The 12,242-nt window shown below is 45.7% G+C and overlaps 2 protein-coding genes across 2 annotated transcripts in view; one reads left to right on the forward strand and one right to left on the reverse strand.

The window, feature by feature from the left end:
* Window positions 1-849: 849 nt before the first annotated feature.
* Window positions 850-3,588, reverse strand: LOC122182865 (nuclear cap-binding protein subunit 2). The gene is made up of 4 exons (XM_042876498.1): window positions 3,399-3,588; window positions 3,073-3,254; window positions 2,260-2,398; window positions 850-1,606 (listed from the first exon to the last, which is right to left on the reverse strand). The coding sequence occupies exons 1-4, from the start codon at window positions 3,483-3,485 to the stop codon at window positions 1,508-1,510; spliced, it is 507 nt and encodes a 168-aa protein (XP_042732432.1). The 5' UTR covers window positions 3,486-3,588; the 3' UTR covers window positions 850-1,507.
* Window positions 3,589-3,705: 117 nt separating this feature from the next.
* TEX11 (testis expressed 11) overlaps window positions 3,706-12,242 on the forward strand; it is a 28,114-nt gene continuing 19,577 nt past the window's right edge. The window contains exons 1-8 of the mRNA XM_042876356.1: window positions 3,706-3,773; window positions 3,868-3,980; window positions 5,613-5,697; window positions 6,911-6,990; window positions 7,400-7,480; window positions 7,563-7,682; window positions 9,148-9,228; window positions 10,860-10,945. Of these exons, the coding sequence (XP_042732290.1) occupies window positions 3,743-3,773; window positions 3,868-3,980; window positions 5,613-5,697; window positions 6,911-6,990; window positions 7,400-7,480; window positions 7,563-7,682; window positions 9,148-9,228; window positions 10,860-10,945 (677 nt within the window). The 5' untranslated portion in view covers window positions 3,706-3,742. The remainder of the gene's footprint in view (window positions 3,774-3,867; window positions 3,981-5,612; window positions 5,698-6,910; window positions 6,991-7,399; window positions 7,481-7,562; window positions 7,683-9,147; window positions 9,229-10,859; window positions 10,946-12,242) is intronic.

Raw genomic sequence — 12,242 nt, forward strand, 5'->3', positions numbered from 1 at the left:
TCTTCAGTCAGGTGAGGTCTAAACATGCAGCTCCTTCAGGACTTGTGACAGCTGTCAGAATGCAGCAACCTGACTTGCAAAACAAGCAAGTAGGAGACGTTTCAGGACATTAATGCTACCATCCCATCCTCCTCAGTAATGTGAGAGTTATTTAAATGATAATGCCTGGTCTACACATGGGTGTGCAACATTACAGTATGTATTATCTTGGATGAGACAGCCCATGAACAATTGTGATTACATACTACTGGACAAGGAGCAGCTACTATTATTGACATCATACTAAACCAAATTAGTCAGAATTTAATTTGTCCAATGAAATCACTAACCCTGGCTGGGAGGTTTTGGGGGACGGATCAGTGGAGGTTTTAATCTTCTCTGGTCCCTTGTTTGGACCTAGGAAAAATTTAAGAGTATCAGCCATGCTTCTCTTAAATGGGGAAGAAAGTCTATCATGAACACAGGGAAGGGAGTTTCTGGTTCCTTCTTCTCTGAAATGCACATCACACTTTTGTATTGCTTCATATATGTTTCACCCTGTGGAACAATTGACAAGATCACAAGCTTTCCCGGAATCTGTTGGTATGAAATGTAAGGATTTCTAACTCAGAGCAGCTATAGACTTTATAAGCACTTGCCCTCTGATATCAGCCATCAGCTATTGCAAAGCAGAAGAGGAAAAGCCAGTAGTAAGGGAAGCCAACAGAAATACAGCAAGACTTGTGCCCTCCTTCAGTATGCTCTCCATTTTGTGTTTGCAAGTGACAGCAACTTTAAAATACCATCAGGAAATGTTCCCTCCAGCTCTTGTCATGGAGCCAGAGGTTTTGATGAACAGATTGCAACAGGTACAGGACTCACTGTTTATTTTAAAAATTGAAAGAAACTTTTAACAAAATCATGCCAAACAGTGAGGATCTGAAAAAGCAGGCAGCACTGGGGCATCATAAAGAGAAAGGCTCTGCAGGCCATGACCAACCCAAGGGCTAGATGTACAGGCAAGCACCTCCAAGTGGACAGCAAGACCTTGCTCAGCTTCTCTCACACAAATAGTGATACTGCTTTGTAAGCAGATGAGCTTGTAAATTAGAACTCTGAAAGTTCTGTGCATCCCAACAAAGTGCCCGGGCATCCAGAGGGCTCCAACAATGGCACAGTTCACAAAGTTTTATCTGAGAGCAACCACAGCTGCAATCATGGCTCGGAAGAAGCCACCTGCTTAGCTGTAATGCAGAATGCATCCTAGCATGAGGTGCGTGTGACATGCTGCATTTCTTCTTACCAGAATCCTGCAGTTGTCCATTTGTTTCCCTTGTTGCCCTGTATCAGCACAGAACATCCTCTCTAACCCAGAAGAAAGGGGGAATGAACACATGTATATCCACAGTCTAAGGAGGGTCACCTTTGGCTGGAACTTGGATCTCACTCCCTACCCCAATCCAAAACGCGAGAACACGGCTAGCTCAAGAAGAGCAGAGCCCTCTATGAGCTAACACCCATGAGGCAATTAATAGACTGCAGGCTGTTGATTTGCCTTCTGCATCTGTATAATCTTGCCAAAACCGCCTCTTCCCACATCGTAGTCTGTCCGGTATTCATCTCGCACCTGGAGCAAGGCAGTAACACAGGTGTTAGCACCATGCTAGGCTTCACAGTCATCACCATTTCCTTGCTCAGCAGGTTGAGAAATGAAGTTCAGGTGAGAAGTAGTTTGGTTCAACTTGAAATCCCTTCAAACAACCCACCAGACAGATGGTGCAAGTGACAAATGAAGATACATCTGCTGGCTGATGACTTTTTAGAAGGGAAGCAAAGATCCCCAAATATTTTGATTCAGCTTTGTCATCCAGCTTCCAACCTTCTGAATTGCTAGGCTTGGCCTCCAAAGCATTTCTCCCTTCCCCAGCCCTCCAGAAATCTGGAAGGGAAATCTAGCTTCTAACAGTGCAAACTGATGGGTCAGGAGATTGATCTAGAAGTTGCGCTCCCTTTCCATTCAAAGTCTGCATCATTTAAAGAGCGCTAGCCTGGGACAAGGAAAATCCTGCTTGTACTGTCAGGAATTGTAGGATCCTGTCCGGTTGTAACCATAGTTACACTTCCAGATCTTAATACCAAGGTAGCACTGGCTACCAAAATCACCTAAAATTCATTGCTGGCTCCTTACCGTCTGCACTTTGTTCTGCATGAGACAAAACGAGCAAAACAGGACTCCCCTAAGGGGATTGCATTCGAGGTCTGAGCTGCTATTGCCTTTACCTGCCCACCAGTCTTTCCTCTTCCATACTGCCGTCCCTCCTTGAATCCTGCATCCCAGTCTGTCCGAACGATGCGGTCGTCGAGCCGCGTGCCATTGATAAATCGCATTGCGTGTTCAGCATCTGCTCTCGTGTAATATCTGAAACACACTGTAAGGAGAACCAAACCTGCTGTTTTGTTGGCTGCGGGCAAAAAAAAGAAACAATAACAAACCATTGTACTTAAGCAGAAGAGCCTTCCCTGCCTTCCAGCCTTTGCTACTTTTCCTGCTCTTTTCTATGGGATCAAAAAGCTGCACTCGTATAAATCCAAGCTTAAAACAGCTCCCTCTCCTTCCTCAGGTTCTGACTGTAATGCTGCTACCTGTACAGACAAGAAATAGCTTTGGATCACTTATTTCACAAGTAGATAAAACAAATTGTTAGAACCTTGCTAAGGGCAAGAAATCTGATGCTTTTTAATACGATATTAAACTCAACTGAATTTGAGCAGGAGGCACCAGGAGAGCTCTGTGGGGACAGCTCACAGCACAGCGTGCACAAACGCATTCCCTGCGCTTGGGAGCAGCGCCACAGATTGCTCTGCTGGTTCTGCAGGTGTGAAGCCAAGGTGAGAACGCAAACACGTGCCCTTAGCTTGGGCCACACAAGGGCTCAGCATCCACGCAGGACCTTCACCCATGGCAGCACAGTACGATTTGGGTGGTGATGGGAATGCAGGCAGCAACGTGCCTGGAAGGAAGCCCTGTGAGTTTCACGCCTCTCAGGGCTTCTGACAGCTGAGCTTACTGCAAGTAGGGATCAGAAAGGATACTCCACAAAGCAGAAGCCGCAGGGTGTTTTCTTGATCTTGTCCAGCCCCATGACGATCCTCTTGACATCGCCGCACTTGGAGAACAGCTCCTGGATCTGCTCTTCGGTGGTGTAGAAAGACAGGTTGCCCACGTACAGCGTGGAGGAGATCTTCAGGAACTTCTCCTGCAGCTTTTTGCTCCCCTGAGGGCAAAGCCGAGCACAGGGCGGGCTCACACCCCGCCGGGCTCACACCCCGCGGTGCCCTCACGGCCCCGCCCCGTCGGCAGCCCCCGAACCGGCCGGGCCCCGCCGCCTCATGCCCCGCCGCCCCCGCCCCGCGCGCACCCGGAAGTGCTGGTCTCGGTAACGGCTGATCTCGCAGTAGGAGTCGCTGTTGAGCCCGCTTAGCGTGGTGTGAAGCAGCCCCGACATCTCTCCCGCGCCCGGCAGGGCCGTGCTCCCAGGATCCTTCCAGAACCGGCGCGGCGCCCACAGGACAGCGGACTAACGGACAGGCCAACCGCCGCGCCGTCTGATTGGCCAGGCGGGGCGGAAAGGCGGGGCGATCGAGCCGAGCAGCCAGTCACCGCGCGTTACTCCTCTCCCGGCCTGCAGCGCGGCGCCGTGGGAGACGCGCATGCGCCCTGCCGTACCGCCGGTCTCCTCAGGGCTGAGGGACGGTATCGGCCATGGTGGGCGGGCGGCTGGGCGCGGCGGGAGGTAGCGTCCGTTTTCCATCCCCGCCCGGGGGCTGCGGCTGCGTAGCCGCTCTCTGACTCACCCCTGACTGCTCCCTTCCCGGTTTGTCTTCCAGAGCTGCTCCGCGAGCTGCTGGTTGAGGAGGCCCCGCCCCGCATCGCGGCCCTCATTGAGGAGCTGTTCCGGGCGGCGGGGGCCCTCGGCGAGGCGGACGGCGGCGCGGCGGAGGTACGGCGCTGAGCACCGCCTCTCCTTCCCCGTGTCTGGGGCTCTCAGTTTGGTGCTTTCACCTTTTAACTCAGCGGCCTGAATGCGATACAAAGCATTGTGTTTAATGAGAGAACTCGGCGCGTTGATTCCGGGCCGAGCCCTCTCTATGAGGCTGTGATACGTCCAGGATGGGGTGCTGTGTGTCACATTCCGGTGTATTACCACCGCCTGCTTGTAGGCATGTCTTCCATAAGCTATGACTGATGAAAAATCCACAGCCCTCTGGGATGCATTCTTAACAGATCTTATTGCCTTTATGCGAGGCTGCATCATCTTTTAACAAAAGTTTCTAGCTTTTGTTCTTTGTCTGATAACATCAGAAGTTTCTCTGTGTGGGTACTTAAAATAATTAAGCTACTTAATATCATTGGCTTGTTGGAGCATGTCCAGAGGAGAGCCACAAAAGTGATGCCAGGGATGGAATGCCTCCCTGTGAGGACAAGCTGAGAGCTGGGGCTATGCAGCATGGAGAAGGGAAGGCTGCAGGAAGGGCTGAGAGCAGCCTGTCAGTACCTACAGGGGCTGTAAGGAAGGAGGGGACAGACTCTGTGGCAGGGTCTGTTGTGATATAAGATGAGGGGAAATAGTTTCAAACTAAAAGAAGGGAGATTTAGGTTGGAGGAGATGTTCTTTACAATAGGGGCTGTGAGGCAGTGGCACAAGGTGCCCAGAGAGGTGGTGGTGCCCCATTCCTGCAGACAGCCAAGGCCGGGCTGGATGAGGCTCTGATGGAGCTGTGGGTGTCCCTGCTCAGGGCAGGGAGTTGGACCAGATGGCCTTTCAGGGTCCCTTCCACCTCCAACAATTCTATGAATACGGCCCTAAGAGTTAAAGTCCTACAGATGCATGTTCAAATCTGATACAATTCTCACAGCTCTTTTCCATTCCCTTCTAATTTTGCAACGTCTGTTTAAAATGTACATAATGGATTCTGAAAGCTGCCAGTGAATCAGTTGTGCTTTGGATGTGGTGATGTGCTGTTGCACAAATTTTGTATGTATGAATGCTTGTGAGAAAACTTCATTCCAGATGGGAAGGGTAAATCAGGTCATGTTTTGCTAGGCTTGGAAAAGGACTTGACAGAAACATATGTTAGGCTATTTCAGCAATATGACAGATTAATGGGATTTGTTTAGGAACATATTTGAATGTTTCTGAAGTCCACCGCTTCTCAAACAGAATTTGCTGTTTTGTGTAACTTTAAATGGGAGCTGAAGGCACTGATGGATGACATGGCATATATCTTGCAGCTATCCATCTTATGATTAATTAGCTCTTTTTAGTTTCAGGTCGTGATTTGATTTGCAGCTGTGTTCTTTCCTACCTTTGTCATCTCAGAGACACACTCAAATTTTCAGAAGATGGGAGATTGTCTGTTAGAAGACTGAGAATATGTTATAAAATGTGCTTGTGAAAAGAGTGTGTCCCTGCCAACTGCTTCCAAGTCTCTTGGAGTACCCAGCCTGTAGAAAGGAATAGTCCAAACCTGTACTTGTGGGTAATATGAAAGATAGTAGCTTTGTCAGGAGTAAATCTCAATTTAATCCAATCCTAGGACAAAATTGAATGGAATGGAATTCTCTTTCTCAGGTTGAAGAGGGTGCAATAAGCCTGTGGAACTGGGCTGTAACCAAACACACGGGTTCTGTCATCAGCGATGAACAAAGAGCTAAATGTATGTATGCATTCTTTTCCTTTCTAAATGTGTTTTCGTGCTGCAGTGTGAGAAGGAAAAGCTCCCTGCTGCCAGGTGCATACATGGTGCTGTGGGTTGGTTTGGATATTTGCAGATAGGCTATAGACAGAAAACTGAGCAGCTAGACTTACACAACGAGTTTGGGGAGGATCACCATGGTGTAACAGAGATCTTCTTTGTGACACAGAATTGGTGTTGGTATTTGCATCACTCCTTCCTCCTGTGCCAGAGCATCAATAAAGAGGTGATGTTTCCAAAGGAAACTCTGCATTGACTTTTATTTATGCTATTTTAATATGCTATTTTTTTAAGGCCTGTGAGTGTGTGGACATAACTCTGTTGTAAATCTTTGACTGTCAATTTCTAAAACGTGAAGTTGGTTTTTTTGATGTGATTCTCTTACCTGTATTTATGTACAGAAAAAATCTAAATCCTTTTTTTCACTGCCCTGCCTTAGCAGCTGCAGCCTATACACACCATCTGTATACAGCTGGGGGTTTGCTTTAGGGCTGGGGGAAAGCAAAGTGAGCTTTTACTCTATGCTGTCAACCAGTTCTTTATGTGGAGCTGCAGGACTGCAGTATCTGGCCTACATTTTTCTCTTAGGGGATAGCAATTAAAATTAAGTATAATCTGCATCATGTAAGTGATGTCAAGTGAAGGGAAAAGGGTAAGTTTATACAAAATACGTGGTAATTGTTGTAGAACATAATGTTCTCAGATCTTATATCGCAGCTGAAGGGCCAGGGAGAGGCTATTTTAAATACATTAAGTGGTGTGTTTTCTACCCTCAGTGTATAAAAAAGGCCGGAAAATACTTGTGCTTTTTGCTTTGAAAACGTAAAGATTATTAAACTTGATTTCCCCATTTTGCTGAAGGCTGTTTGAGGTGCTCAAGACACTGTGAGCACCTGCAGTGTAATTAAGTCTTTGAATACTGTGTCTTTGACTTGAACTCTCTCTAAAGTGTTTAATAGACATTTTGAGGAGAATATCTTGGTATCTTGGGGTGGGTTTGTTTTCTTTTTGATGCCTGAAAAGCAATTCTAAGCAGCTTGACTCAAATTTTAATTCCGAATCTTCCAAAAGTTTCTCTCTCGTAGGTTTCAACCATCTTTAGGACGTGGCAGGGCCTGACTTTCTCAACAACAACAGAAAGGAACTTAGAAATATCTGCCTTACTTTCTTGCAGTGAGATTTGTTGCTTGCAGGCTGGTGCACCTTTGTGAAGGCAGTGATCCTCCAGAGGGAACCATTCGGAGGCAGATTTTGGTAAGGCTCAGGGCAGGTGAGCAGTGTGGGAAACCTTAAAACCTATTGCAGTTGCTTGGAAAGTGAGCTATGCCTGTAATTCTAGAGAAGATGCATGCTGAAGGTGGGCCTGTGTTATCACAGGGGTGCCTTGCTGAGTCAGTGCAGTTAGCATCACATCTTTGTCATGTGTGAAAATGTTAGAAGGGCGGCGCATTCATTTATTTCAGTGTCTTACGGTGTTGTGTAGTGGGGCACCATGAGCCTTGTGCTGCAAGCAGAGTTCATTCGTATGTGAGACACTTGTGACAAACTGAAGAGCTGGAATACCTCTCCTACATAACACAGGCATCAGTAAGAAGGGATCTAAGGGATCACTGCCCTGGCAGTGACCAGATCTTCACAAAGCACTGATCGTTTTCTCCTGCAGATGTCGATGAAAACTGGAAAAGGGTGGATAGATATTGGCAAAGCTGATGTTGCTGATGAATTCTTAGAGATTGCCATGAATGTAAGTCCTTCTCTGGTTCTAGTTCTTCATAAACACACCTGTCTGTGACTTCCATGGGTCACGCTTCGGCTTTGTTTTCCAGAGCATAGAAAAGCTGTCTGCAAAATTACGCAAGGAGGGCGATGGTGAAGCAGATATTCATGTGTGCAGAGCTGATGTGGAGAAGGACCTCTTCAAAGTGCTCTCTTATCAGGCTGAATCAGTATGTGTTCCTCCCAGCTTACTTTATAAGTTCCTAGGGGGTACGGAGGTAACCTCTGACCTGCTAATTAGGTGTATGAATGCCTGGCACTGCAGGCTTGCTGAAGGATGCATTTTCTTTGCTTAGATGTAAGATATCAGATGTGATGTTTGAGTTTGGTGTTGCAATAATTTAATGGTTTTTAATTTGCCTGATTTATCGCAGTCGTTTCTGCTGCCTTGTTTATATCTTCTCATTCAGATTTGCTGCTCTGTAATTTGGGTGTTTATACAACAGCTGCCTTTCTGAATCATGTGTCAGTTCCAAAGGTGACCTGTGCTTGCCCAGGTAGAACTGCCTTAGAGCCTGGGTCCCCAAAGCTGCGTTTGTGTAGCATGTATAGAGCACCATTGGTCATTCCAAAGCACTTACCAGACTGTGCTGCATTTGCAACTAAATTGGTTGAAAAACATATGAAGGTGCTGTTGGTAGCCAGGATTCGTGTCTGACAAGCAGATATTATAGGCCACGTGTCCACAGTCTGCTCTACCTTACAAGTTTCTTGACTTTTATGAGCAATATAATCAAAGTATTGCTGTTCAATGACATTGGATAGAAATCTTCCTATACATGGATACCCTCTCTTCCATGACCCAATGCATGCTGCTTTTTACATGTAAAGGCTTTGAAACAGTGGGAGAATGGGTATCAAAAGGCAATGTTTGGCAAGAATGAGTTCCATGGCATTTGAAACCTTCCTTCAAGTCTCAAGCTCTGTCACTGTGCAGCAAGGTAGGAATTATGATTGATGATTTAAGGAAAGAAGTCTGGCTGAACGTGAGAGAAGTTTGAAAATATGCTGAGTGTTTTGTAGGGGATCAGCAGGGCAGATTAAATTAATTCAAAGTACATCATTCAGAAATTCTGTTTTGAGAGGCATTGTCCTGACTTTTGCTGCCTGACTGAAGTTTCTGAGTACTTTGTCAGCGCTACAGAGCGTTACAGACACATGGGTATAAATGAGAGAGAAATCAGCTGCTCCCATTTGCTGATAACAGCACTGATCTCAGAATGCAGAAGGGGTTACTGTCTTCAAAATTACGAGGAGCTTCCCTAAACAGACCAAAATTTTTCATTTAACTTCTAATTGAGACGAGAGGACCTTAAATTACTGGAGAGGTGTTTCAACACTTGTTAAGCTGTCCAAGATTTGCTGTTATCTGACATGTGAATGAATCATGCCTTGGATCTGAGCCTTTCACACTACCTGAGGGCTGCAGGGCACTCCTGGATGTCTTTCAGTGTATAAAAACACACAGAATTATTGTGGCACTGTAAGGACAAGTATCTTATCTCAAACTCGGCTGTACTGAATGCAAAAAAGGCCTGCAATCCAAGTCTTTTTAGATTAGAGAACCAACCTTGTAGCAGATTTTAGAGGCAAGTAGTTAACTTACAGATTGTTGGCACTGTTCTGCTTTCCTAGGCAGTTGCTCAGGGGGATTTTCAGAAAGCAACGCAATGCGTGCAGCGCTGCAGGGACATGTTGGTGAGGCTGCCGAGAGAGGTCAGTGAAATCATACCTCCTTTATCGTGCCAAAGTTGGCAAATGTTTTCCTCCCCATATATTAAAGAATGACACGTGCTATATGTTGAGAAATATTTTGAGAACTCTCACTGTCTTCTGTATTTTTTTGCTTCTTTGAGGTTTTTTTTTACTGCAGGTTATGTGGAAGAGTGACAGGTGTTTTTTTTTTCCTTCGAAGTTTTTAGGTTTTCCATTTGCTCAGAGTTCATCATTTGAAATAGAATGATCATAGAATTACAGACTGGCCTGGGTTGCAAAGGAGCACAATGCTCCTCCAGTTCCAACCCCCTGCTGTGTGCAGGTCACCAACCAGCAGCCCAGGCTGCCCAGAGCCACATCCAGCCTGGCCTTGAATGCCTGCAGGGATGGGGCATCCACAGCCTCCTTGGGCAACCTGTTCCAGTGCCTCACCACCCTGTGTGAAAATGATAAACCTTTCCTAAAGAATGCGTGAAGACAAGAAATCGAGACAGGCAAAAGAATTTCTAAGTAGAATCTGGCACTGCTCTTCTGCAGAAACAGCTGTGCCTCTTTATCTTGTGTGTTGCTTCTTTGCTCCTACCGGTGAACTTTTGTCTGCAAACAGGTGGGCCCAGAGAGGAGCTGAGCTGCTGGGCTTTTGATATGCAAGTCAATCCTCAGCACTAATCTTCATGTTAATGAAGCTGCGGAGCTATGGGAACGCTCACTGCTCAGAGAGCTGGCAGGTTTTGGGAGCGCTTTGTGTGCTGCGGGGTGCCTGAAATGCAGTCATTCGCTGTATTTTGGTTATGAGAGCGATCGTTTTGGTTTTTTTTTTTGGTTCACCCGCCCTGAATCTGTGCTTTTGTCTCTGGATTGCAGTGAGATCAGAAATAAGTCAGTTTAAAGCAAGATGCTGTTCTGCAGCTCTCGTTCTTGGCTGAGGGTTTGAATTCCCTCGCAAGGAGCACGTTTTGTACTTTGAAAAGACAGTTACCACGGAGGCGAAATGGATGCAAATATTAGCAGTCTGTTGGCATTGAAAACGCTTTCCTGTCTCCTCTTTGGACAGCTGCTAACATGACAGTTGCAAATCATTTCAGCTGAAAGACAAGTTGTTATGAACAGATACTGTCAGGCCTGACTGATAAAGCAAAAAGCAGCAGTGCTCCGAATAACCAAGCATTCAAACACATTTTTCTCCTCTCACCAGTGGTGCAGATCATCCTTTTATAATGCAAAGCTGCATGCTGGAAAAAAGGCTATCATGCAGGAGGTGGAGTTGTGTTCATTTAACGATGCAGAATTAAAGCTCGTTTGTCACTTTTGTAAAGGAAGTTGTAATATTCCATTTTTTCCTCTCAAGTTTTATTTTGCATGCTTTGCACAGTTGTAGAGCTTTCAGCTTGGCTTCTTGTGGAACCATTCAGCTTCATGCAGTGAAGAATTCTGATTTGCACATCCTAAACCGGCTCACATCACTTCACTTTCCCACAGAACAGTATGATTTTAGTCATGTTCACTGCTGCCCTATCAAATAAGGTCAGAAGTGATCCCAGGGGGTATCTTTAAAGAACGTGAGACTGAGTGCCATAGATGTGGTGCTGTGTCTATGAGAACACTGTAGCAGCAGCAGCCTTTTGTTGCAGACCCGTTACCTGGCAATCCTCTGTTACAACTTCGGAGTGGAAACCTATGACTGTAGGAAGTATGAGCAGAGCTCCGTTTGGCTCAGGTAATGTGAAAAGGCAACCGAAGTTGCTTTTGTCATGTAGAAATCTGCTTTTGTCAGGTAAAAATCTGTGTGAAGGAGAGGAGGGAGCGAGGGAAAGCAGAAGGTTGATTGGAAATAAGGGAACATAGGATTTTCACTGAACCGTACTGGCTGAGCAAACACTTAGTGCCTGTTGTACTCCCCTGCCTAACATTTATGTCTGTTTTTCACATTGATTTTCATGCCGTTAAAATGAAAGCCTTCTTTCCACGTGGAAGTTGTTCTCCTTAAAGCTCCTTCCAAATAGATTGCATTTATGGAGAGGCCACTTGCACGCAGTAGTGATGGAACTTGAAAACTTCAGAGAAATGTGAAAGAATTTTTCTGTTTTCAAATAGATTTATTTTGAAGGAATATTTGAATTTCTCAGGGAGGAAAATTGCTTCACTGACAGCAAAGCCTGGCTGATGAAAGACACAAACGTCAAGGTGAAAGATGAGTAGCTGGGCAGCAGTAGAGATGGTTTGGGCAGCATCCAGTAGGTATTGTGTTATTGCTAAGGAAGAGAACTTGGCTGTCAGGAAAAGTATCCTCGTACCAAGGGCAGGAGAATTGCTTTTATTTCTTCTTGTTCTTTTTGTTTTATATACGCAGGAGGGAAACAAATGCCAACACATCTAATTCAAGATGCTTATGGTCATGTTTGCATTCACAGAATTAGAAATGCTTGGAGTTGATTACAGCTGGTGCTTTGGAGATTATTTTATATTTTGTTCTAGAGGAAAATTAAACACTGAGTCCTGGGATAAAATTTGGGGAGGAAATAAGGCTTTACCAAGAGCAGATATTTATCTGGATATAGAGATTTAGCTCCATCTAGTGGGATGAGATGCTGTATGAGATTAGGAAACAATTGTCCTGTTTTTAACGGTGCTTAATTTGCACCATTTGACATCAAATCTCTCGTGGAATTACTGCTGTGTTTTCCCTGGGGGGTCCTTTGTGCTGTCCTTCAACTTTCAGGTAATGAGTGAGAAATTGTGACCTCCAGGTCCTGTTTTTGTGCTACTGATTTGCTGTGATCTCGAGACTGGGTCACAAACACCTTCTGTGTATGACTGCAATATCTGTCAGGTGAGAGTGAGAGCAGTTACCTCCTCCAGACACCTTTAGCTAGAAGTGACAGAGCCCAACGAAATGGAAGATAGTAGAGAATGTGGTGCAATAGGTTGAAGGAAGCGACTGAGAACAGTGTTCAAAATGAGGATTCAGAATAAAAGAATCAGTTCTCCTGTAAGGTGGAGTACTGAGACTGGCT

This window comes from Lagopus leucura, unplaced genomic scaffold, assembly GCF_019238085.1.
Source record: "Lagopus leucura isolate 7727_CA_CO unplaced genomic scaffold, USGS_WTPT01 Super-Scaffold_100016, whole genome shotgun sequence".
Lineage (NCBI taxonomy): Eukaryota > Metazoa > Chordata > Aves > Galliformes > Phasianidae > Lagopus > Lagopus leucura.